At 39.8% G+C, this 27,307-nt stretch overlaps 1 protein-coding gene across 13 annotated transcripts in view; it reads left to right on the forward strand.

Moving 5' to 3' along the window:
• The window catches only part of SSBP2 (single stranded DNA binding protein 2), a 116,370-nt gene that overhangs the window by 30,056 nt on the left and 59,007 nt on the right, over nucleotides 1–27,307 (forward strand). For 10 of the 13 annotated variants that reach the window (XR_014503085.1, XR_014503086.1, XM_083404236.1 and 7 more), the window contains exons 2-4: nucleotides 8,016–8,088; nucleotides 10,110–10,171; nucleotides 11,531–11,615. Coding sequence is in view for 7 of the 13 variants with exons in the window: in XM_083404236.1 (XP_083260362.1) it covers nucleotides 8,016–8,088; nucleotides 10,110–10,171; nucleotides 11,531–11,615 (220 nt within the window). In the remaining 6 variants the exon portion in view is untranslated. Of the gene's footprint in view, nucleotides 1–1,240; nucleotides 1,388–3,714; nucleotides 3,841–6,195; nucleotides 6,215–8,015; nucleotides 8,089–10,109; nucleotides 10,172–11,530; nucleotides 11,616–27,307 lie in introns of those variants that run through there. The other 3 variants (XM_083404238.1, XM_083404240.1, XM_083404242.1) reach the window with 3 other exon arrangements.

Raw genomic sequence — 27,307 nt, forward strand, 5'->3', positions numbered from 1 at the left:
AAGGGGAGGGGTGGCTTAGGTGAACGGGGTTGTTGCCTAGGTGCAGTTGGCAAGCAAAGCAAGCTGAGGCTCAAGTATAGTGTTTCTCAAACTTGGGTCTTCAGCTGTTTGGTGGACTACAACTCCCATCATCCCTGACCACTAGTTCCATTTCTCACTTGCGCACCTGCAAAGCATGGAGGAGGGAATAGGCAACTAACATGCCTGATTTATCAACCTGTTAATTGGGCAAGTTAAGAGTTGTAGTCCAACAACAGCTGGAGACCCAAGTTTGAGAAACACTACCCTAGTACAATAGGGACGTGGGTGGCGCTGTGGGTTAAACCACAGAGCCTAGGATTTGTTCGGTCCCTGCTCCTGCCAACCTAGCAGTTCGAAAGCATGTCAGAATGCAAGTAGATAAATAGGAACCGCTCTGGCGGGAAGGTAAATAGTGTTTCCGTGTGTTGCTCTGGTTCGCAGAAGCGGCTTAGTCATGCTAACCACATGACCCGGAAGCTGTACACCGGCTCCCTCGGCCAGTAAAGCGAGATGAGTGCCGCAACCTCAGAGTCAATCGCGACTGGACCTAATGGTCAGGGGTCCCTTTACCCTTTATCCTAGTACAATAATAAAAACACAGCAGTAAAATAGTAAATTATCACTTAAAAATCTGGATAGGAAGCCTTTTTCTGTACAAGGAAGCCATCATGTCTTCCTTTCTTTACCATTCTTTACTAGACTGGAAATGTTCAAATAAGAAAACAAAATCTCCGCTTTTCTCTAAACTATTCAGCTTGCTTCTCTTTCTATTATGTAGGAACCTAAGGATTAGCTTGCTAAGCCAAAATTTCTCACCAGAAATTATGGAACTCCTTAAACCTGATTGTGTCAACATTGCCACCTATGGCAAAGCATGTGGCTAATTTTTAATTTTATGTTTTCTTCCCTCCCCCATTGTTATAGCCAGCGCAGATTCTCTTAAGAGTTCTTGGATTTTATTTTTATTTCTAGGTGCTGGCATATCTCTAGCTGCCTAATTTATTGGTTTTTCCTGTGCCACTGTTTGCACATCAGTGCTTTCTCATGCGTTTCTGTAACTGAGCTCAGGTGTGAATTCAGTCAGCTATGTTCATGGTTGTGTAATGTTGATGTCTGTTTATGGAACAGGGAACTTAATGCCAGGTTCTAGAAGCTTAAACTGTGATGTTGCCAGAGACCAATTGCAGTTTAGTTTTTTCTCTTGACGATGCCTTCCTCTAAAGCCCAATGGACTTCTGAAGTGTCAAGGGCTACTTGCTATCATACTGGATAGGACCTTCAATTTCTGACTGTTTTTGACTTCAGTGTCTCATAACTAAAACGTTCACTCTTTGGATTCTTCCCACATTTATATGCACAGATCAAGGTTCTATTGGGACCCTGTTTTTCTTGTTATGTGTGTTGATATGGTGGTTTGGTGCCAAATGACATTTGGTGACCTTCCACGTTTTTCACTAGACATAGTTTGGAGAAGGCAGACCAGCCATATATGATACTTCATATATCTAGCAGAATCGGTCATAAAAAGGCAGGATGAGGTCAGGGCATGGAGCTTCACAGAATAGTGCATAATCTCTAGAAAACGCTTTTAAGGTGGTGTACAACTATTGCTTAAATGTGCCTTGCCATAGTCAACACATATGTGACCATTAGAGATCAGTCTAACACAATCCCTCTACATCTGTGTCACTAGAGTTAAGTAAAAATTAAAAGTGCATGCAGAGCAGATAAGAGGATAGCAATCTTTGGGTCATCGAGAGTGTTGGGGGAGGTAGTTTAATCTTTCCCACCAATGCTTCCAATCCAGCCAAGATTGCTGTAGACAGCAATCTTGGCTGCACGTGGGAGGAAATGTTAAAATGTGTAGTGAGATGGTGCAGAGATCATGTGTGCCTGACTGTAGCTATTGACCCACTGTCCACCACTGCCTGTGTCCCTCGGGGCCGAAAGGGTTCCCCATTCCTGCTTTAAACCATGATGGGATTGAGGAAGTTCAGGTTGGGGTTAGTAGAATATGTAAAGGAGATTGTGGATATTACTATCATTCCTTATTTCATTTTCTCTGATCATTTTCAGGGGAGTAGTTGGGAGTTGGAAGACTGCCAGTTCCTGAACCCCTAGTGAACATATGTCACAGTTATTGAGACAGAAGTTTATTCCTTAATGAGAAAGACATGTTCGTTAAAAAGCAAAACGTGCCCCAAAGTGGGAAGCCGCTTTGTAGCAGTTGCCCAGAAAAGACTGTATACTCTGCTGTTTTTAAGTAAATAGATATGCTGGGTGGTTTCAACTAACTTTCACTCAGAGTAAACCCACTAAAATTCATGGATCAAACCCATTTAGGAACTCCATTCACACCACCTTGGATATAAATGTACTAAACAAATGCCGTATTTAAAAACTTGATGGTGAAGGGTGTATGTTTGCAGGGAAGATAGTAAGAAAGGTCAAAATGATTGGTACATCAAAAGAAATTAATCCAAGATGTAGCTGGTTTCACCCTGAAAATAATTCCTTCCTTCATAGTCAGTTTTAGACACATCCCACTTTAATAAAAACATAAATAAATATTAGAAAAATATTGTTTCCTCACTATTTCAGATGAGCAGAAACACCAGGGCTCCCACAATAAGAATTTCAGCATGATTGATTATTCTGATTAATTTCAATGGGTCTACTCTGAGTGAAATTAGCTATATTCCACCCAATCTGCAATCCCACTGATGTTTGAGCAAGCTGCACATTGTGTTTCCTTGATAAGTCAGAAAAGGGGGGAAAGCCTTTTGTGTTGTAGCCAGTGGTGATTGTTGGCTCTGGATAAATGTAGGTCATTCTCCTGCTCGCCTCTAGAGACCTGCCCAAGGAAGTAGTAGGCTCTTTATTCTTTTATGTTGTGTCTCTTCTTGCTCCCAATCATGTCATGTAAGCATGCCAGACTATTATTTATTCTGTTACCCCCCATAAAATTTATATACTGCTTGATTGTAAAGGGGGGGAGGCTCGAATACTACATTCCCCCAGTCTCAAATCCCCTGGCAGGGTGAGGGGAACGATAGAAGAAGAAGGAAGATGAAGAATATGAGCCAAAGGGGAATGGGTTACTCGCTTCTCACTTGCACACCTGTAAAGCATGGAGGAGGGAATAGGCAACTGACTTGCCTGATTTATCAGCCTGTTAATTGGGCAAGTTAAGAGATAATAGTTGTGAAAGTGACTTCCTCTAAAGCACATACCAATATAGTTCAGTTGAATTGGTACTGAACCAAGAGATGTGGTACATCTATGTGTGTTATAAGTTGGGTGGTGATATCTAGTCAGAGGGGAAGGAGAAATGAGACAAGGGAGCAGAATTGGATCCTAGAGAGGAGCCCAGCAGTCTTGAAGCTGCTGAGCTAGATGTGTCCTAATGGATGCCCCAACCACCATATTAGAGCCCCCTGACTTGACAGTGGCACCGCATCCTGTCATTGAAGTGCTCCCTGCTCCCGGGAAGGCACCTAAGGCTAGACTGGAAAGTGAGCTGGCCAAGTCAACTCTGCCTCCATCATAAACTGCAGTTTTCAGATCCTCATGGATTCTATTTCAGAAATACAGAGCATCCTCAGTATTTCTTATCCCCTTATTTGATGATGCTGTATCCTATTTAATTTTAATTTATGACACTATTAACTAAAGTGGTTTATTCTTTGTTAGTGTTTGAAGCTCTTTGGTGTCCTTCCCAGTGTTGGCTTGAGTGCACTAGCAATATCCTTTATCAGAGTCAGTTTTCAGGCTGGATTCATCAGCATCCCATGTCCTTATTTGTATTCACAGCCTTAGGTATGTATGTTGCTCTTCCTGGCTTTCAGTTAATGGCTCTTACTTAATGTTGCCTGATGAGCATCTCTTATTCAGTAAATCAGTCCTTGAAAATATATTTGTATTGTAGTATTTTTAGGTATTGAATAATAGATAGACCTGAATCACCAAAGTTTTATCCCTCTTTAAAAACTGCATGAAACTGTGTCTTTGTTTTGTGGGAACAAAATTTAAAGCTGAAGGAGGCAGGAAGAAATGCACAAACTTAGCAAGATTCTAGTAGCTGTATAGCTGGAAAAACTAGTTTTTTTTGTTTGAATAATTGCACCAACCATCTGCTCTCATACTGCTAGGTAGTCTGTAGTTTCATAAATTGATTGGAAAGCAGGGGGCTCTTGCCCATTGGGATTGGTAAGCCACTATGGGCCACTGTTGTGATGAAATAAAGTACTAAATAATAGTATAGGTAGAGCCAGAGTCAATGACAAGTGAGGTCAGAGTCAGCTAATTTTAGTTTTGTCGGATCTACGCCTTGAATTAGATGGGGGGGGGGGCAATTTGAGATCGGACTGAGGTTGAAGGGGCAGTGCCCCTTTTACCCAAATACACCACCCACCCTCCACTACTGGAAGTAGTAAAAAGTAGATAGCTGAAAGACCATGTTTTCACACTTGACTTACGAAAATGATAGTTTGTACAAAGAACTTCTGCAGCAAATGCTTAAAATGGAAATGCCTTGATAGCTGCCTTGAAATGCTTTGCTATCAGTTGGTGAACTTGTTAAAACATTTGCTAGCATAATCGGATGTAATTAATTCATATTTGTTGGTCTGCAAGTCTTATGTGTAGATCTGCACTTAAAAACAAACAAGAACCTATTTGTGGACACTAAGTTACTTTTGTATATATTCAATAACTTCATATGCCAGTATTCAGCATTGTGCTATTACAAATTTTCCATCTGCGCAAGCCATCAGCTTGACAGGTGGATTGATCTCCCTCCTTTTTTGTGCTGTTCTGTGGGTTCTCCTGATACCCCCAGAACCAATTTTGGGGGCTTAGGAGGAGAAAAGGCCATTTTGTTCCTTGCAGAGGGCTTCCGCTGATGAGGTTCATTAGGTTGAGCCTGCCCTTTAAAATGGATAAAACCAGAAGTTTAAAACATTTTGTAGCTTAACATTTTGGAACTTTTTGCCAGGGAAGGAGGCACTTTTTAACCTTTCCTTGCCCAGAAATCTCTCGCCCTGGTTCTTCTGATTGCTGTAAAAATCAGCAGAAATACTTTTTACTTTTAGTGTTTTTGCTCCCCGATCATTCTTAATAGGGTAACGATTGTGTGTGTCTTTTATTTGGCTACCTTAACTTTAACTGCTCATCATTTCACCAGGGAATAAATTTTGTCTTGCTTTCCCCTGTGACACTTTAAATTCAAAAAATGCTAAAACTGTGTTGGTATTTTCTTTTATCAGCCTAGGAAGCAACAATGCTTGGCAAGCACCACCCTTGTGTGGTCTTTTAAATTCCATTTTTGCCCTATAATGTATGTTACCTGTCTGCAGTTTACCCTCTGACTATAATTCAGTTACTTCATTCCGTGACAAGTTAAGACGTGCACCGCCATGTTAAAGGAAAAACAGATTCCTTGATATCTGCCAAGAAGTTGTGAATAGGGATAAATGACATTCTGCCAAGGAAAGATGTCAACGTTTTCATCAGGCCTAATTTCCTTTTGTAGATTGTTCCTTACTCATTCAAAGTCGCTATGTCGAATGAAGTAAGCTAAGGTACATCTATTAGGATCAGAAATCTTGTTTCATAGCAATTCCTCCCCCCCCCGCCCCAATGGAAAAGAGTATGCAGCTTGTAATAATCTGGTCGACATACAGTCAACCCCCAATTTATGCACATTTAACTTGCACGATCTCAGCTTTACGTGCTTGGTGGCTGAAATTGCACAAATTAAGTGCTCACAAAGTGGAGAGCTTTAAAGCTCTTTCCATGTCAAGTTCTCCCAGTGCAGAAAGAACTTTTAAGCTCTCCGCCTTGCTTTCTAGGCTCTGGTACACTCTCATGAGATCTTGAATGGCCCCGTGAGAACTTGCCTCCCAGAGCCCAGTAAGCAAGGCAGAAAGCTCGAAAACTATCTGATTTGCATGGGGGGCAAGGCTTGCTCAGGGGGCTGACTTAAGAAAGGTAGGGATGCTCATGGGGTGGGGATGGTTCTGGGGTTGTTTTGACTATATGTGATTTAGGTTTTACGCGCAATCCCTGGAACACAGCCCTGGAACACAGTTGTAAGTTGACTGTATTATAACTTAAACTAGAATACTGCATACTTGGTGTAAATACTTGGACATGCATTCTTCTTAAATCTCTACCAGATGATGTACAGATGGTAAGTAACCCATATAGTTGTTAATTACAGATGGAAGAAGATTAATCCACCCTCTTATCAGTGAGTGGTGTATAAGAATATGGCTAATATGGGCAAACTCACAATTGTGATAAAAGCTAGAGAGGGAAAACAATAAAATGGAGCATGTTCATTTCTTAATGGAATGCTAGGATACAGGATCAACAATATTCTTTATTGATTAGCCACAATTTCTTTTATTCATTCTATTTTATATAACTCAGTTTACTGATACGAATGGCTATGGTTATGATTATTTATTCTGCTATCACATTATATACCTTACTTCATGCTATTTATTTTTTCTGTTTGTTGACTGCAAAATTGTAAAAATTATTATAGTGCACTGTGGGGTTGTAAACCTTATCACTTTTGGGAAAAACAAAAAACAAAATCAGTGGAGCCTACTTCAGAATGAACACGCTTAGGATTAATGAACAGCATACTAAATTGCCTTTATACCCGACAACCTGGTTCAGATGTAATGATAGACTGTGGTTTCTTATAACAAACAGGAGACTTGGACTCATGCATGAGGAGAAAGATTTTAAAGATTTAATTCTTGTTGGTTCTAAACTGCAGTTTTCTGTTTTGTCTGATTTTGGGAAACTCTGGCTTGAACATAAGGGCCACTTATTTTTGGATCTAGATTCAGTTAGGTAGCCGTGTTGGTCTGACACAGTTGAAATATATATATATATTTTAAAAAATGTCCAGTAGCACCTTGGAAACCAACTAAGTTTCTTCTTGGTATAAGCTTTCGTGTGCATGCACACTTTTTCAGGGTGTATCTGAAGAAGTGTTCTTGCACATGAAAGCTTATACCAAGAACAAACTTAGTTGGTCTTTAAGGTGCTACTGGACAATTTTTTAATGTCTGGATGATAGCGAGTGCCGATTGTCACCTGGCATGACTGCAGTCCGAGCCCAGGGCAAACTTCTGGTCCTGCACAATAGGTTGGGAGATGACATTCCATCCTCCTTTGGCCACGGCAGGTTGCTGGGAGGCTTGTAATCAAATGGCCGTATCAGCTTAGAGCAAAAACCAGGAGTGAAGCCTTTTATTCTTGTGTTGCAAGTGAGTCTGAGGCTCATACCAGCTTGTATTTCTAACACTTCGTTTTATATGAACTCGGCCACTGAGTCAAATCAGCTGACCCACTACTGTGTACTTTGGTAAAGCTTTTAAGTAGGAAACAAACCAAGGAGGTGCAAAATAGAGAGTTTTCTTTTTGAGGCTGATTATACTATGTGAGAGAACTCTGCTCACACTAAATTTTGTCCCCCACTCCCATTTTTTCTGGTGCTTCATTGCTGAACAAGAGCTCAGGTTGGTTAGTTCTGAATAACTCTGGGTTGTTCATGTTGCAAGCTGAAACACGGAGTGAAAAGTGTTAAAAATTCAGAAGATTTAATGTTTAGGCATTTTGTTTAGCAATGTTCAGTACTGGTATAATTATAGATGCATTGTATTGTTTACTGTAAGCATAGCGTGTGTGGATAAATATAGATTAATAGTAGCTGAACTGTTATGAGCTGACTGGGCATATGTCCAAGATAATAAAATATTGACAGACTCAGTTTTTTGTATAGTAACATTTTTAACTTTGCTGTGATGGTGCTCACATATATAGTTGGGGAAAGTTGGAAATGTAGATTAAGCAAACTACTTTTTAGTTCATTTCTTTTTCTGATTTAATGCATCGTTCAGTCTAGAAAGTTGTGCATGATCTTGCAGTTTAGAGTTTTGTTTCTATAGTGAATGTTGTTTTTTCCCTTTCAGGTTAGCACTGTATGTATATGAATATCTGCTCCATGTAGGAGCACAAAAATCAGCGCAGACGTTTTTATCAGAGGTATGTCTCCTATCATTTTTATGTCTTTCAGAATTCTAGATAGCCAGTTTCACTTGATGGATAGGATTCAGGCTAGTCTTGTGAATTCAGTGTACAGTATTATGAGCTGTTGTTTTGTCCGCTTATATGAGTTCACTCCACTCTAACTGATGTCTGGTGTGTACTCCTTCACTCTTTAAGGACAGCTACCATGAAGGTGAGGGTGAACATGCAGCAGCCACAGTCATTTTTCTTCAGCTGGAAAAAAGCAGCTGTGTGTGGTTGTTGCTTGCTTCTGTTCCCTCTTACTTGATACTAGGACCATTTCCTGGAGGCAAGCTTTACTTGCCACAGGTCATCGCTTATTTAAATGAGTTGGTCTGAAGCAAAAAAATTTTTTTAAAAAAGGATTCAAGTATTGTATAGCCACATTAACAACTAGATAATATTTTCCTGTGCTTTTCTTGCTATGCCCTTAGTAGCATAAACTTCACAGTATTGTAAATTGCTTCAAGACTTTTTGAAGAGAGAAGCAATGTATACATTTATTAAAAATTCAGCCTTTGAAGGAAATGGCTATCTGCTTCTGTTCATAAAATTCATGAATGACACAAGTAACACAACAGAATAACACAGGTTTTCAACATGAATATATGTGTATATCGTTAACTAATTATGCAGTTCTATATTGGAGTGGTCCATTTTTTTCTATGAATATTTTCTGTTTCCTCTGGAGTCCCCTCTGGGGGTAAACAAATGTGTCTGTTTCAGTTTCTAACATTTTCAGCCTTCAGTTCAGTTTGTTCCATTTCAGTATCAGTTGGCAATTAAAAAAAAAATCCACATGAAAATGTTAAAACATTTTGTGTATGCTTCTCTTAATATACACATTTATGAATGGAATTTTCTCTACTATAGTGCATTTCCTTAGGTATATTATTGAAAGTAATGTACAAGTCTTGGATTGGAAAGATGCACCACAAAATTAAGAGAAGTGTAAATTTTGAAGGATAGCAGCACATTGGCTCATGTATTGGAGTGCAATTTTCCTTTACCTGATACTTGATATCATTGGCCATTGGGAACAATAGACCTTTTGTAGGTGTCTGTTTTGGCACCTTTCAGTAAACTTTTAGAAAATTATCCATAGTAGTTACGGCTGTCAGCTGATTCATCTTTCTATCGATTAATTAAACTTGAGTTTTATTAAAACATTGAATATAGATGTTATTTTAAGGATAATGGAGAATGGTGTTTTTTTGTGTGTAAGGTGCACATTTAGGCCACATCTTTCAATATTTTCTTTTCACTAATGTGGCTATCCAGCATAACAGACAGAAAAATATATTACAGAACAGCAATGGGTTCAATAAATTATCCCAAAACACCAGTACCATGAAAGGGACAAACTGGCATTGAGTTTAAGCTAGGGACCGTGAACTTCAGCGGTCTTTTTGCTAGAAGAAAAATGTATCTGCTTCTAGTCAGAAGGGAAAGAGGCCTTTTTAACAAATATGTGCTACAGTAAGAAGAAAGGTGGCTAATCTGTGAGATCAGCAGGATGTTGTTATTTCCAACTTTGGCTTTCCTCATTCATTTCGTGGTTCGGGTGAGATTTGGTCTTTAATTCAAGCTTCAGGTGACTGATAATGACTAGCACGGAGAAGGTGGGTAGGTAGGTTATTGAGAATCTCTTGTTCTTGCAATGTCATTGATCACTAGTAGGTACAAAACAAACAAAAGGAAACCATATTTTGTACAATGCATAACAGTGCCTTAAGATTGCCTGTAGAGGCCGTGCTCCAAAGAGCCTCTTTAGTAGAGGTGCATTGGGCTTTCACAAAGAAGAGGGCCTTTTCTGCAGTGATACCCTCCCTAAGGAGGCACAACTGGTGCCAACATTATAAGCTTTTTGGAACCAGGTGAAGACCAGCCTATTTGTCTCAGAATTTTTGATTAATTGGGGGAATTTTGCTGTATTCTGTTGTTTATATTTTGTCTAGATGAAAAAAAATTCTAATCACTATTTATGCTGGTTTTAGATAAGATGGGAAAAAAATATCACATTGGGCGAGCCCCCAGGATTCTTACACTCTTGGTGGTGGTAAGTATTTCAAGCTTTTAAATAGACTACTTTGTTTGTTTCGTGTTTATTAAAGTGTTAATGTACAAAATCTTATTTTCATTAAAAATAACTAGAATCTACTGTTAATTTCTTTTCCGGAAAGAGTAATGTTCAGGTTTTCCAATATGGTGTCTCTTTCTCTGGGTTTCCCCACCCACACCCCCGAGCTAGAAAAAAACACACCTTTACTTGGTTACTAGTTGTTTGTACGCTTCTGAAGTCCAAGGGTAACTTGCAAAGTGTCTTTTTCTGACTGGGAGGTTGAGGAAGGCCCCTGCAGCTGCTAGTTCTCTGTCTGCTGGCTGGGCTCAGGTAGGTCTCCCCCTTGCCATGATGTTCTCCCTAGAAGGCAGGGGGAGCAACTTCCAAGACAGGTCCATGCAGAGGCCTAGGGTGGGGGGACAGGCAGCCGGATACACTTGCCCTGAGCCTTGGAGGGCTAGGCTGGCTCCGGGCCCCACCTGGGACCGGCTGCTTTTCTGTTTTAGTTCATAACTTTATTTTAGCAAGATTCCCGCCCCAGGCCTGATGAGCCCTGCATGGACCTGCTCCCAGAGGCCTTGGTCCCGTTTCTGATGGAAGCGATCAGACTGTGCTTCCTTTAACTCTGCAGAATTTAAAATAATTGCATGCATTTGTATACTGTATGTTAGCTTGGTTTACATAGTCCTCCTTTTATTTTATTTTTTAAATAAAAACATAATTTAAAATGTTTACAATCTGTAATATTTAGAATGTAAATAAACACTGGAGTAAAGTAATAGATTTTTATCCGCCATCTCACTCTTCTCCCTTTCTGTCCCTTATATGAAAGTTTTGCAAGAGAATACATGCTGCACCCTGGAGGCTCAGGCTGGAAAATTGTTCATGAGCTTTTAAATGTATTTAAAGCTTTTTCTGATGTTGTTTTAAGCTCTGGATTGATTGTTTGCTTTTAGAATAGGTGCTCCTAAAAAATGCAGCAAAAACAACTTCACTTGTTGTTAGATTTTCATGTTACCCACGAGAGTTCTGAAATCTTTTCTTCATGCTTAAATCACAAAATATATAATTTGGATATTCTTCATACAGCACACCAAAATAATAAGTAAAATGTATAGATGCTGTTTAGTCTGTGTAATAGTCAGTTTAGTCTTTAGTGCTCTTAAGTTTGCAGAACTTCAGCAGTTTGTAATGCCAAAATGCTGATGCTGCACAAAACATAGTCGGAAAGCATGAAGAGAGATGGTAATCAGTACTGTAATTACCATCATAATTTGTGCATATGTTTGGAATCATACACCTGAAATACATGTAAAGTGTTACAATGCATTTTTGTGTCGTTCCCCCCATTTTTAGTGTGTTTTGGGATCTCTATTGCGCAGCTCCAGAAAGACGTGAAACATGTGAACACTCAAGTGAAGCTAAAGCCTTTCATGACTATGTAAGTTTTATGCTTATTGACTCTGTTTTGCCTGTTGGTTTGTTCACAGGTAGAATCTGCAATGTATGTCACACTTTCCCAGCATTTAGGAGAGGTTTTTTTTTTTGCCAAGTTCTTCAGTTCCTGTGATACATAGAGGAAGGAAAACTTACCGTTGCTGTGAAAGAGTTTATTTTATGTAGGTTAGCAAGGGTTCATCCTTACAAAAACCTTCCAGATATCAGCCCTATGGTTAAAGTCAAAGTAGTCATACCTTCCTAAATTGAATATGTTTGGCATCGGTAGAGAAGAGTGGGAAGCGTAAGCAAGAGCAGATCTGTAGGCAAGAGCAAAATTATCTAAGGCTATAATTATTAACCAACATCACTATTGTCTGAAGGTAACTAACGAGGAAAAAATAGTTCATGGGGAAAAGCCAAAATCAATAGATAGAAGCATATGCAAATCTGTTAGTGGTCTACTTACGCAAGCTTTAAGAAATGGTTTGGGTGCTACTAGCTAGCAACTTGAGCGTAGTTTTTAAATGGATGTTTTTAAATGGATGGAAGCTAGGAAACAGGACTTCAGCACAAGATACCCTCAGGATATTGCCCCCTAGCTTTAAGATGAGGCTGTTGGGTGATTGCTTTATCTTAGACTTGTTGGTAGTGTAGAATACATTATTAAAGTAAAATATCATCATTTTGATCGGTGTGGTTGTAAGCAAGTATGCTTAGGCTTTTCTTTATCTCTGAAAATGTCACTGTCATGTTGTAAATTGGTTTCAACTGTGATAATGCGTAGAAAATATAAATACTGATTTGATATAGTTTATATGTTCAAAGTTGGAGGATTTGATCATTCAAAGGATTAGTTAATTGTATAAACTAAATACTAATTTCCAAAACAATTTTTTTCATGCCTCGTACTCCTCTTCTCTGCTTCCTGTACTAGCCATGGTAATAGCCACTTTCAGATGGCACGCTAAACTATAGTGCAGTCGCAGACTTTGGGCTTTCAAATTCAGCGGTGCCCCATATGACTCCAAAATTTGGTGCCCCCCGCCCCGCACTCCGTTCTAAGTCACTGTTGCGGTGCTGAACCATTCTTGGTTCAGCTATCTGTGCATGTAAATGGCTCGCACTCCCCTAAATCCACCCCTGCCATAGCGACATGTCATCCAGGCCATGAGTGGGTGAAGTCCAGCACATGTGCTGCCACACCTGCAGATGTAAGGGAGAAGTGGAGCTGTGTATCATCCACAGATTGCTGACAACATACTGCGAAACTCTGGATGACTGCTCTCAGCAGATTCTTGCACTTAGTTCTCATCATGCTAAAATATGGTTTAGCAAAATGTCCAAGCTGGGCCATTATCTTCTGAAAGAGTCTACTGTGCTGTTGACTCAATGGGGAAAAAAAAGAGCTGTATCAATATGTGTTTACTGAAGAATCTGTGCTTTATAGGACCAGGCTTTACCCATGAATGGCCTGGGTCACATGTCACATTAAACATATTTGAAAACAATCTATGGTTTCATGTGAATAAGCAGCATGATGGCACACACTTCTCAGCAGTTCCCACAGTGCGTCTTCCCTGTTCCTGCTGCAATGGCACAGATGAAACAATCCAGAGTCTTCCTTATCATGCTGCTTGCGTTAGGGTTCATGGTTTGCATCCCTCCAAACACACAATGAACAGAAACCAATATTTGATCTTGGTTTGCAGCTTTGTGGGGTGTTTGGGAGTGAAACAAGCCATGAGCCTGGGTTTGGCTGACACAAGCCACACTCTGGCTTCACCTGTTCACTTTTTCATTTGTCAGCATTTCCCTAATTCTTGTAGGTTAGCAATAAATCAGAAATATAAAGGACGTGATCTAGCCGTGATCTAAGTCCTTTTGGATTTTTTGTACAGACATGAGATCATTTTACAGTGCTTAACTTTGGTTACGTTGCTCTCCACATTTGCATACTCCTGGGTGGCTGCAAAGGAGTATCTCTGCTTTATTAACAGGTTGCATGTTTGGGGAAGTGGATGCTGACTTCAATACAAATTTAAAAAATGTGCTGGAAGTGGGTTATGTCTGAAAAGAAAACTGCCAAAGGGTAGTCTTGGCAGCAGCATGAAATCACAAAGTGCCCTCCCCCCAAATCTAAATATGCTGCCTATTTGTTTCTTAGATAATCAAGTGCCCTAATGTGTATGTAACCTGAACTGGTATGGGACAGATAATCTGTGGGGAAAGGTTTAAATTAATACTATAAAAATGTATGAGAAAAGCTTAGGGAAGGTCCATATCTTAGTGGTGTAGAACATCTGCTTTGCGTACAGAATGTCCCTGCTTCAATTCCTGATATCCAGGTTGAGCTGGGACAGAACCCTGCCTGAGACCCCAAATGTAGACAGTACTGAGCTAGATGAAGCTATGGCCTTGTTCAGTATAAGACAGCTGCCTATGTTCCTAATTCACATACTGTACAAGATTCCTTATGTGTATTAATGAGAAATCTCCAACTTGTGTTCTGTGTTTTCCAGGCAGTGTAAAGCCACTGTAAAGGCAGCCTTTACAGAGTGAGTTTTGTTAGAAGACAGGATTGGAGACTTAGTGTTATAGTTTACAACTCTGGTTACAAAGTCGAGACCTCCGGGTATAGGGTTGTATACAAATTCAATAAATAATAGTAAAAAGTACAAATAGTTTGGTGGCAGGTCGAAGCAAGCATAAAGGCACCGTTGGTTCCACAGGAATATCAGAGCAGTCTTATAAAATTCATCCAGCTAACCCCCCCACCAGCAAAATCTAGCATGTTTTGCTTAAAGCACTCAACCCCCGCCCCCCAATTTCCAGACCAGGCCACCCATTTTCAGTAAGAAATAGAGGGGCATGACTCCCTGGTATGTTCTGCAGTTTCTTAAAGCTCTCAGTTACCTAGTACCCTACTCTCCATTTTCCTGGCTAACTGATTGTTTATACATCAAAAGCGGGGTCCATATATCCATCTTGTAATTTATTGGGTACATATTACTTTATACCTTGCATGTATTTGTCTGTGCACCTGGTGCTTCCTTGCATTTTTCCGGTTTATTTCCTTACATGATGTCAATGTCAATATCCCAATAATAGTGTTAATCATGAGAAATTAAAAATCTGCATCTACTCAAAAATTAACATAAATATATTATAGCAAATATAAGCATGTTAAGTAAAATTAAGCCAGTACTTTCTTGAAAATAAGATGCATGCTTCTGCAAGTTGTCAGATTTTTATAGTTTGAAATAAATCTGAAGCAATTCCGTGTGGTATACAATTTCTGCAGTGGGACGGGTGTTCCATATAATCATTATTCACATACAGTGGTACCTTGGGTTAAGAACTTGATTTGTTCCAGGGATGCGTTCTTAACCTGAGGCGTGCTTTTGCTAATGGGGCCTTCTGCCGCCGCGCCGCTGGCACATGATTTCATTCTTATCCTGGGGCAAAGTTCTCAACCTGGAGCAACTGCTTCCTGGTTAGCGGAGTTTGTAACCTGAAGCATCTGTAACCCGAAGTGTCTGTAACCAAAGGTACCACTGTATTTTAAAGTGTTAATATTAATGTATTGAAATATTTTAAGGGGTGTAAACTCCATGAACTGATGTGCTGCAAAATGTGGTTTCTGCTGTTTGGAAGCAAAACATTTTCTGGAGATCCTACATGAAACCAAGAGGAATTGTGTATTCATAGCTGTCTGGCCCCGTAGGACAAGCTTGTAATTTAATGTGAATTTAGATCCCACTCCCACCCGCCGACCTCTGTTGGAGCAGAAATGTGCTTTTCACATTTGTATAAAATTAGACTTTTGCAGTTTATCAGTCAGACACCCATGTGGTAGTTTGCCTTGATTTACTGAAATAAGAGTTGCTTGGATATTGAGCATGTAAACAAAACTGGATACTTTTTTCTTTTTAAATGCCTAGTGTTTTGTTTTTAAATCCTTGTACACTACAGTGGGTGCTTCTTTGTCTTATAGTTTGTTTCCTTTGTGTAGTTTAGAGTTGAGAGAAATGGCTACTTATTCCTTACATTTTATCTACCTGGGAAATTCTTTTGCTCCTAACCCTGTAACTTAAGGTGGCTGTTAGTCTTTGCTTGATAACTGCTGTCACTTGACAATGCTCTTGTGTTTCTCAACTAAATCCAGTGGTGTTGCTGGAGCAGTACGTCCCTGGCTTTTTGGATCAAATAACAGAAGCAAGTGAAAATTGCTTAGGTGTTCCCTGCAATCTCTCCTCCTCTGCTTCTCCTGGTGGGGGTGTTATCATGTTCTTCCCCATATTCAGTAGTCTTGAAGCATCTGGAAGAGACTAAAAGAGATCCCTAACATTCCTGCAGTAAGGCTGCAAACTGACATCCCCATCTGAGCTGGGACGGTGGTTGGGAGGGCTTGGACTGCACTGGAGGTAAAAGGGAGAGCCTGAGCTCATAGACAGTCTGGACTCAAGCTCACACTGTGATGAGGGGAAGCCTAAGTTGGTGGAAGCATGCTGCAGTAGATTTAATCCTGTGCAGTGGCTTGTAGAAACAACAGCAACTTTTATTATATGGCCATAGGCCCAGTAAATGCAGTAGCCAGTACATCCTCCTTTCTTTGACAAATGGGCACACAACTGGCAGTTGCACATATGCCACAAAAACAATTTCCTTACAATTTCAGAACTGTGAGCAATTACAGAATGCGATTCATAAAATAATGGCTGTTGCAAATGGGCATATGCATTGCATCTTATTGGCTTTAAAACTCAATATCCATTGTCTGTTTTGAGTATTTTAAAATATTAAGGCCTCTTTTTAAAAAAGCACTTTCAAATAATGACTGTGTGTTGTGGTCTGTTCATATCAGATCCTCAGATCTGTCTAGCATTAAGTAGAACAGAGAGGTAAAAAAATTAACAATTTGGATTCAAGTCTCAGAGACACCAGAACTTGTATGGTTAGGGGTGGGGGAAGAGGCAGAGATATACAGCTCAATAGCTGATTGTTTGTGACTCTGAGCTACTGCAGAGTATTGGATATTGGTAACTAATTTTCAGTTGTCCAGAATGATCCTTTAAAAATATAGATAGAAATATGAATAGATAAGAAAAAATTCTTTCTAGTTGTCTCTGGATTTGGTAGCCATGAGGGAATTGTCTAAAATAATTAAATATGTAATGCATTCAAGTCACCTTAAGGAAAAATAGCCTTTAATTTTTGTTACTTGTAATTAAGCTATGGTACCATACGTAGGAGGGACATTGATGGCTGTTCCTGCTTCAGAGAACAGCTTCCATTTCTGACTCTGCAAGACCTCTGCTTTAATTTTTAATCCTGATTTGCCGGGCATTCAGATGCACTGCCTGTAACTATACTAGAATCAACATATTACTGCAAATGTTTGATGAACCATGGAATTAGTTCAGCATTCATTTCCAGTTACTTGGTTTCTAAATGTACTCTTTTGGGACCTAAACAGTGTTGTCAATATTATTTGTTGTAGTTGCTCAGCAGTTTTCTGTTTAATATTGTTCAGAGGTTTTTTGTTTGTTTTTAATTGCACCAACTGCCTTCCTGAAGGAACAGAATGAGTCCCATATTAGCACAAATGAAGAAATACATTTTCCCTTCATGTAGCCATTCATCAATATGGTATTTGAGCTCAATAATTTAGAATGGTTATGGTTTTCCTACAAGTTTTGGCTCAGTACAATAACAGTACTCAAAATAAGCCTACCTTCTGTGTCAGGGGTGCCAACTTGCCCCCTGCAATGAGGGGGCCTGGCATCATGTGACCCGACCCGCCCTCATCCAGTGGGCCAGTGGTACCTGCAAAGCTCAGATTCCAGAAGCAATGGGAAAGCCAGCTGTGTCCTCTCATCTTCCTCCTCCTGGCCTAGGGAAAATGGAAGAGAGGGCGAGGATCCAGGAATTACCGTATTTTTTGCTCTATAAGACTTGCTTTTTCCCTCCTAAAAAGTAAGGGGAAATGTGTGTGCGTCTTATGGAGCGAATGCAGGCTGCACAGCTATCCCAGAAGCCAGAACAGGAAGAGGGATCGCTGCTTTTACTGCGCAGCAATCCCTCTTGCTGTTCTGGCTTCTGAGATTCAGAATATTTTTTTTCTTGTTTTCCTCCACCAAAAACTAGGTGCGTCTTATGGTCTGGTGCATCTTATGGAGCGAAAAATACAGTAGCTGACCTCCTGGTGAAGAGCCATGATACAGAAGCACTTGGGCAGTGACAGCTTCTTCACCCTTCTTCCCACCTGATGCAAAGCCCCAGAGCTCAGGACCAGCTCCCCACCAGATTTCTCCCTCCTCACACCGCCCCCAGCCTAGGCAAGAGCAGAGCAGCCCAAGCAAGGGCGATCACCTCCAGAAAGGTGATGAAGAAAGGCAGCTCCGCTGGGAGAACGAGGGATGGGAAATCTGCGCTGGACCCACAGTGCCAAACATAGGAGTCAACTCTTCAGCCCCCACAATAAAATATTTGAGGAGGCCACCCCCCAAGTTAATGGGCATTGCTATTCAAATGGTGTGTGTGCACTGTGTCGTGTGATCGATTATGTGAGATGGGGCTTACCTGGCCCCCCTCCCAATATTTTATTCTGGTGCCAAACGAGGACAAGTGGAAGAGCCCAACTTCAAGCTCCGAGCCACAAGTTGAGGCATCACTCCGCTTGGGGCAGCTCAGCCTAGCCCGCCCTTCCCTGTCGCTCTCTGCAGCAAAAGCTGCCTGCTCCCTCTCTGCGGAACAGGTGCCATTTTCCAATTAGAAATTACAATGTGGTGTGAGGGCAGACGTTGGAGAGCTGCCCTGCTCAGAGTCCCAGAGAGTTCTTTTCCTTCCCTCCATATAACACACAAGTGCTTCTGAAGCCCTATTTGGAGTTTAAATTTGCAGATCAACCATTGCAAACACACACACACAGAACCAACATTCCAATGTAGAAGCGTCCCCTGTCTGAATTGCAAAAATGCCTATGCTTTCAGTTAATAAATTCTCTCCCCCCCCCCTTCTCTCTCTCCATTGACTACTAGAGTCAGGATTGTGCCATGTTCCCTGCCTTTCCTAGGGAGACTGTAGGCAGCTTGGAAACAGGAAGTGGTTGGGGTGTTGTTGTTGTTTATAGTGGGATTGGTTTTAACTCGGAAGCACAACTTGGGCTGGAAAAGGCCGCATGTGCTGTAGGGAATGTGTCTGCACAATTGCTGGACATGGAACAGTCGAAACCGTGGTTGGCTATCCAAAGGAGAGCTTCAGTTTGAAGAAACGAGCCAAGAGAAATGCATGAAAAATAAAACCATTGCACACAGGGGCAACGCAAAGTGTAGTAGTGATACATACCAAATTTATTGCAGTGCATTGCAACATGCATTTTTTTCTCAATTGTAGCTACACTTTGGCTCTTTTACGTCCTGTCCTAAATTTGTTCATTATGACTCATTATTTGAAACTGGGTAGACTGCCTTCTTTTTTATACTTAGGTTATGCATCTGTAGGTGCAATGCAGTTTCTGTTTGTCCAGTAACTTGAAAATAATTGTAATAAAAGTCTGTACTAAATGTTAATTACTTAAATATCTTACTATTAATGTGCTACAAACAGATTAATTAATTTTTGTATTTTAAAGTAACTTGGACTTCATCAAGTTCTGTTAGCCAGCAAACAAAGGAATGATTGAAAGATCCTAAGGATGGGAATTCTACATGCCTCTGGTCAATTGAGTTACACTACCCACTCCCACCCTGTTGCCTCCTACTTTAATTATACCTAGTGATCTGTAGCACAATGTGTAAAGTATTTATGCCTACAGTTCTGAAACCTTCTCATGTCACAGCAAGAGCCTCCTCCAGACACGAAGTAGTAAATAATTTGAGCCCTCATAAGTATAATTAAAAACGAAGCAAACGTGTCTCTCATTCTAGGCACAGAGCCAGGTAGACAATGGAAAATAGGATGAGCATGTTGTAAGCACATTCTCTTGTGAGAAGGATCCCAGGACAGCTAAAGTGTTCCTAAAGAAAAATAGAACTGCTCCTAAGAACTAATGAGGGCTCATGGATCCACTTGACAAGTGGATCGTGGGATCCACTTGGCAACACCTAAGACCATTCCTTGTATGCGAATTCTGTCTGCTTGCGATTTGACTTTGACATTTGTTTGATATTTTTCCAAGTTGAAGTGCTTCGAGTTATACAGCTTGCTTCATCCAAATTCTTGATGATGTGGCACTTTTTAATTCTTTCTCATGAGTTCTTGCTATTAGCGCCACTGTTCTCTTCATTCGAAAAAGTAGCTACTTGCTCTGATCTCTAGTAGAGGCTTTATGTATGTTATCATAGGAAATATGGTAAAAAATATAATAGATTGAACATATAACACATAGCTTGAAGATAAACTTGTTTCCATGACGATGTTCTCTAAAATAGTTAAGTCTGGCAATAAGTAGAAATGGTGTTATGCAGTGATCATTAGGTCAGTCACCTGTTTATTGAATTAAAGATTAAAAGATTATGGATTTACAAGATCTTCCCCCTTTTCTCCACATTGCTACGATCTAGCCATGTGATTACATGTTAAATTTGCATGTTACTGGATTGCGTTTGTAGACACAAGTGTGTAAAATGTAGCTAAGCATTTGTACAATCTAAAAGGATATTATGCTAATTTTATTTGGCAAAATGTATTTAAGCCTTTGAAATACTTGAATCTGTGCAATTCCAAACAGTACTTTTTAGAAGGCAATACAGTGGTGATTAGATTCACCATAAATCACGTTTGAATGTCTTAAAATTTTATACTCAAAACCTGGTTTCAGTTACTTTGAATCCATTCAGAACCAATATCTAAGGACAATATTCTAGGTACCTACAGTGGGCCACTCTCATTTCTGTGAACTTAAGCTAATCTACTAAAGTTGGTATCTTTGGTAAAGAAAAGGATGGTAACTTCTTGGAAATACGGAAATAATCAAAAACTTCCAAAGTTAGACATGATTAATATCCATGGCAGTGAGTTGAGTTACACCAGTCATTAAGCTGACAGCTATGATAGCATTTCCATCTGATTTTTTTTTTAACGAAAGCTTTGGACTTTGATGAGGTAGTATATCTTATATTTAGATTTTTATAATTTGTATATGTAAGTTTTGCTATATATGGTTGAAGGAAGCTCCCAACACTCTGCATTCGGTAGAAGGGAGAAGTTCTAAAGCTCAGGCACCAAGACTGGATTTAGGGAGCTCCCTGTCTCCATATTTAACAAAACGTACATACCCAAAGTATTGAAGAGTAATCACTTTGCCAAGATTGCATAGCTTCTGCTCTCTAGGTGTTGGAAGGTTGGTTTACAGGGTTTCTTTTGGAGAACCACAGGCATCAGTGTGGTCAGCCAGTGGAACATTATGGAGTTGCAATGCAATCTATGTGGTTGCCCTAGACCAACGGTTCTTTGCCTTTTTTGGGTCACAGGCTCCAGAGAATCTGATGAAAGCTATTGACCTGCTCCCCAGAAAAATACATATAAACACAAGCACACAATTTATTGCATTGGAGAAGTCATTTTGTTTGTGTCCAGTTCATGGATCCCCCTGAAGCCAATCCATTAATCTCCTAGGGGTCCATAGGCTGCAGGTCAACAAACCTTGCACTAGACAGGAATGTATAGCAAAATAGTTATGGGGGGGGGGGGTAAAGGGATTGGAGAGGAGAGGATGTGTTGGTCTTACTTCCCTGACAAAGACCCATAGGATCATATTTGATCTAGGTAGCTTTCTGCTTGTAGTTTTCTTTATTAAAAAGGAATGGACTGGATCCCATATGATTGACTGCCAGCACAATTTAAAACAATGAAGGTAAATGAAGAAGGTCAGATAGCAGGGGATTGTCAACTTTGAAACGTGTTGAGTTAAATTATAAATGAGTAGGATCTTGCATTTTTATTTTTATTTTTGTAATGAACATTGCAGTTGGTTGTTGTTACAAAAGATATCGGAAGTTGCAGCGAGGATGCTATTAATAATTTTAATCGTTTTTAGTGGTGTGGCACTGTTGTTTGACTGGTGGTGGACTACAGTGGTACCTCAGATTACATACGCTTCAGGTTACAGATGCTTCAGGTTACAGACTCTGCTAACCCAGAAATAGTACTTCGGGTTAAGAACTTTGCTTCAGGATGAGAACAGAAATCACGCAGCAGCGGGAGGCCCCATTAGCTAAAGTGGTGCTTCAGGATAAGAACAGTTTCAGGTTAAGAACGGACCTCCAGAACAAATTAAGTACGTAACCAGAGGTACCACTGTATAGCAAAGTAATAATGATTTGTCATTTGTATTCACATGGGCAAAGCCATGTTTTGTTAGAATTATAATTAGGGGGAAATGCACAACTTGAATTAGTAGTTGCATTTATAGTGTAATTGATAGCTGATGACCACTATTTTATGCCTTCATAAGCTGAATCAATAGAACAGTGTAATGCTCTCAGTCCTACAGTGCTGATGATAACTGTTAAGTGTTTTAAGACATAACACTTAATGATACTGGCAGCACACCATCCTACAGTCTTCTGACCTTTTTAGAGCCAGTGTGGTGTAGTAGAATAGGGTATTGGTGGCCCAATGACAGTGAAGTTGCTGCTCAACCATACCTATCACTAGGTGGTTGGCTCAGGGATGTACTCTCTGTCTAATCTACCACTTTACAGGGTTTTATGAGTATAATATATATTGGGGGTCATGAATGTCGTTCTGACTGTCTTGGAGGAAACAATATTGCCAGTTTTTTGTGCATTTGTATAATCAGACGTTTTGTTCATGGTCCAAATAAATTAATACAGATTAAGCAGCACTTATTCATGGTACTGTTAATCCTTTTCATACTTTGCTAGCTGATGTTTGAAACAAGGCACTTGACTAGATAGACTAGGTCAGTTGCAGTCCTGGATATATAAATAATAATCCAACAAGGCAGTTCTTAGGTTCTTAAGTGTTTCTGAAATCGCTCTTCAATTATTGCCCCAATTTGGCCAGTGCATGCTCTCTAGCACTTGTGAAATAAATGCATTCTGAAATAAGTTTTGAATTCAGTTTTCAGTAAAGTTTATCTGAGGCCATGTCAGGCACAGACTAATATGCTTGCGACACATCACTGTAATTCATGATCAGGTGGCTCTTGATTCAGAGTAATAGAAAAATGAAAAGATCAATAATGTTAATAAGAAATTTTTGAACAAACTTATGGGAAAGAAAGATTTCCTGAGATCATGTGTAGAAATTACTTTATTGTTCTTACTTATTTGTTGTAAACGCAGACTGTAGTTCATCGGAAAATTCCACAGTGGTTTACAATTAAAAACAATGCAAAGAACACCAAAATAATAAAATGGTAAAGTCAATATAGAAAATTGAAAAACCAGTAAAACAGCAGTCATATTATAAATCAGTATAACACTTGGAAAAAAAGCAATATGGTAAAGGATAGTAGTAAGCAAGTCAACAGAGCTTTTAAAAAAGGACAAAAGGTTTTTAAAAGCAAATTTTTTGCAGCAAGATAGGGAAGTGGTTGAATGACTGTCTCTTGCAGGAGAGTATCAAATTGTTGGGGTGGCTATTGAAACTGAGACGTCAGTGCTCAAAGTAGAAGCCAATTTCTCTACACCTAAGAGAGAACTCTTGAGTAGGACCTTATCAGAAGATTCTAAGTGTCAGAGGAGATCATACAGGAGGAGATGTTCTCCAAGATACTCATAGGTAGTCCAAACCACTGAGCCTCTTGGGCTTGCCGATCGTAAGGTTGGCAGTTTGAAACTGTGTGATGGGGTGAGCTCCTGTTGCTTTGTCCCAACTCCTGCCAACCTAGCAGCTTGGAAGCATACCAGTGTGAGTAGATAAATAGGTACAGCTGCAGTGGGAAGATAAGTGGCACTTCCGTGTGCTCTGGCTTCCATCATGGTATTCCGTGCACCAGAAACGGTTTAGTCATGCTGGCCATGTGACCCGGAAAAGTTGTCTGCAGAGAAACTATGGCTCCCTTGGCCTGAAAGCGGAGATGGTGCTGCGCTCCATAGTTGAATTCAACGGGACTTTATCATCCAGGGGTCCTTTACTTTTTACCTTTACTGCCAGTAAGCTGTTGTACTCACCACTCTTTATTTACTTTTTTCTAATGCTTCTTTTGTCCAAATGTTTAAAATTGGGATTGGAAGAAATCCATTGACCAATTAAAAATACATTGTTCTTTAAAGTATTTATTCCCTGGACAATTTCTTCATAATTATTTTTTGGTTTTCTCATTTTTGTGCCCTGGTTTACAAGACATACAGTGGAACCTCTACTTACGGACATAATCCGTTCTGAAGGTCTGTCCGCTGGTTGAAACGGGACGTTAGAAGAGGTGTCTTGTGCGCATGCGCATTTGGCGGCATCACACTTCTGCGCATGTGCAGACAGCGGCAGCCGCTTCTGCACACGCGCAAATCACAGCAAACCCGGTGTTTACTTCCGGGTTTGCCGTGGATGCAACTTGGAACATCTGTGAAACGAGGCGTATGTAAGTTGAGGTTCCACTGTACTAAGTTAAACTTTGCTTGTTCTTTGATAAAGCTTGAGGTTAGCAAGGAGAGAACTTAATCATGAGTCTTAATTTGGACAACATTCTAAGCCAAACCTTAACCTGGTGCATTGTAGCAGCAAAAACTACCGGAAAGGAGCAAAATAGCTATGAATTACTCTCTGGGAGTTGGCATGCTCATGTGGTTTATCTAAGTCTGTTATGTGAACCAGCCCTTTGAGACCCTTCTGAATAATTTGGCTTCCTCCTCCTCTTCTTCCTCTCCCATCTTCTTCTTCCTCTTCCTCTTCTTGCTATATATTTTTCAATTTGGAAGGCACTAGTATACCATTCCAGAAGTTTTAAAATAATGTACTAGGTGAATTGAGCTCTCATTATAAAAACTTGCACTTCTGTAAAAAATGATGTTTCACAGTTGCTGCAATACTTGTGTATGTGTGTAACAGGTTAACAAGGCCACATATAGAGGGAATTTTATTAATTCTGGGCAGTTCCTATAACAGAAAAATCTAATCCTGATGGAAAACGTATTATGTAAAATTAATTTCTACATGGAACAAAATTCTGGAAATCATTACTCATACAGGTGTATATTCCTTTTTCCCAAATAAAAGTATGTTGTATCTGGAAATACATTATACCTCCTCAGCATTTATTTCTTTGCAGCAACAGCTTTTCATTCCATGCCGACAAAGTAACGTGCCACTGCTTGTTAAAGTTGAATATGAGCTCATCTTCACCGACTCTCCCTTTTGAAATTCTGCTCTTTTTTGTTTGACTAATATACATGGCTCTTAAAATCATCATTTTATCTGCTAATTAGTATCAAGCTTCAGAGATGGAAGTAATTATGTCAATTTCTTGCCTGACATGAACATAAATATGCTGAGGCTGTATTTTTACCTCAGGTCAATTTACAACGCCATACAAAAGTCAGCTGCTTATTATTCTCTCTCTCTCTCTCTCTCTCTCTCTCTGCATCCCAAAAGCAACCAACAATTTATAGGGATAGAAGAGCCCATAAGCATCAGACGTCTTGCCTTTTAATCCTTAAAAGCCCTTCTTACTGTTTAAGATTGTAACACTTAAAAATATTTTCTGCCTGATCCTTTCGAGGTGCTGGCAGCTGAACCTCAAACCTTTTTACAGTACTTGCAAAACATGAGCCTTGCCACAGACCAATGATTGGGGGGGGGGTGTGTAACAGTGTAAAACAAGATATACCAACAGATATAAAGCTACAGTGTAAAGCAAGATTTGTGTAGGCATAAATCCAACATTTTTGTTCATATATTCATAGAGGTGTTGAGTTTCTTAGCTACATGGCAGTTTGCTGGTGTCTGTGGAATATGGTTACCAGTAGTTAGCTCCTGCACTGATAGGGTGCTGCCAACTGCCAAAGGGATATGTACTGTACACATTGCAGAGTGACTATATGTGTGATACAATTATCTCCCCCACCCTGTTTACAAGCTATGATGAAATGGGCAACCTTTCAGTCCCTAGATATCGCTCATGTCTTGCAAGATCCTGAGGATATATGTCATTCGAGAATCAAAATAATACAGTGGAAAAATACTTAAAGAATCTTAAAGGAAACAAATAGGTTAGAACAGGGATCCCCTAACTATTGCTTTAGAAGGAAACTATCGCTTTGTAATTGGAAAAGCTTTTCTGTGCACTTAATAGCAAGATTTGTTCTGTAAGATATTGTTGCACAAAACCTCTTAGCTGAAATGCTATAATGAATATATGTTTTAAAAAGCTTCTCACATATTGTTTTTTATTAAGCTGGATTATTTAGTTGATGTCCTCAGTTTTATTGTTATTTATAAAATCTGTGGCTTTAACAATAAAGGAATCACTTTAACCTTGCTTACATACATTCAGCTTTGAAATCTTGCAGAAATCCTTAGTGTCTTAGATGGGAAAGTATGGAATTGTAGGACTTTTTGTTTTTTGGTTGGTTTTTTGCTGATTCATTAGAAAATGGAGCTGTGCTTTAGTGCTGCATAAATATCCTGTTTATGCTTTATGAAGCAGTTGATACGCAGTAAAGGAAATGCCCTTCAAAAATGATAATCCTTCTCTTCTAAACCTGCACTGACTCTGAAATTGTTGGGTTTTTTTATGTATTTGGAGCAAAGGAAATTAACCAAGTTACACTGAGGTGGCTTGAATCAGAGCAAAGGTAGATACGTTCATGGTTCAATCTATTTGTCTTCCTTGGATAGAAAGCTTCCTTCCGAATGAAAAAGGCTTTTGATTCATTGGAGGGATCCTGCTGGCAGAGAGTGAATTTTGCCAATTCTTTCCCTTGCCATTTGGGGAACCCATTGAAGTAATAAGTGAGGGGGCACTAGGGGGTGCAGGAGGGAGAAAATAGCTAGCATTGGTGCCCCAGCCCACTAAAAGCAAAGTTTGGATCCAGCTCTATTTGAAGAAGTAACAGTTCTATGGAAGTTGAGTATGTGTCATGTTTTTCACTTGAAATGTGTACTTAATGTTAGCAATAATTAAGCTAATGAGTAAGATATTTCTAGTATTACATTTTAGACATTTCTATGACTTGTGCAAACAATCTCCCCACATCAGGAGTAAATTGTTAAATTATATTTTCTGTTAATAAATGTTCTTGTGATCTTAATAAAAGTTACGACAAATTGCTATAAATATTTATGGGCTATGTGTCATTCATTACTACAACAATAGCAAGACAATGTATATGTTCTACATTGGGATCCACATAAATTTTACTGTGCTGATTTCAGTGGCATTTAAAGACTCCGCCGTAGGAGTAAGTAACTCTTCTGAAATGCCTGCCAGAAGCAGTAGACACACATCACAGTAAAGCACATTTTAATATAGGGGTAACTAACCCTTCTTAGCCTGGTGGCCACACTGACCCTTGGACACCCCTACAGGAGCCACATGCCAGTGGTGGGTTGGGTGATCTCCTCCCCATCCATGAACACATGCACACTACAGCATCTCTTCCCAGCTAAACTTCTCTGTTCACATTAGCACTGTGTCTACATTTTCTTTTACTTGCTGTTGTTGCCACAAAAGTTAGTGGGCTCACAGGGCATGGCATTTTGCTTGGAGGACTGGATGAGGTCTCT

The sequence above is a fragment of the Podarcis tiliguerta genome, assembly GCF_965153285.1.
Source record: "Podarcis tiliguerta genome assembly, chromosome: 11".
Classification (NCBI taxonomy): Eukaryota; Metazoa; Chordata; class Lepidosauria; order Squamata; family Lacertidae; genus Podarcis; species Podarcis tiliguerta.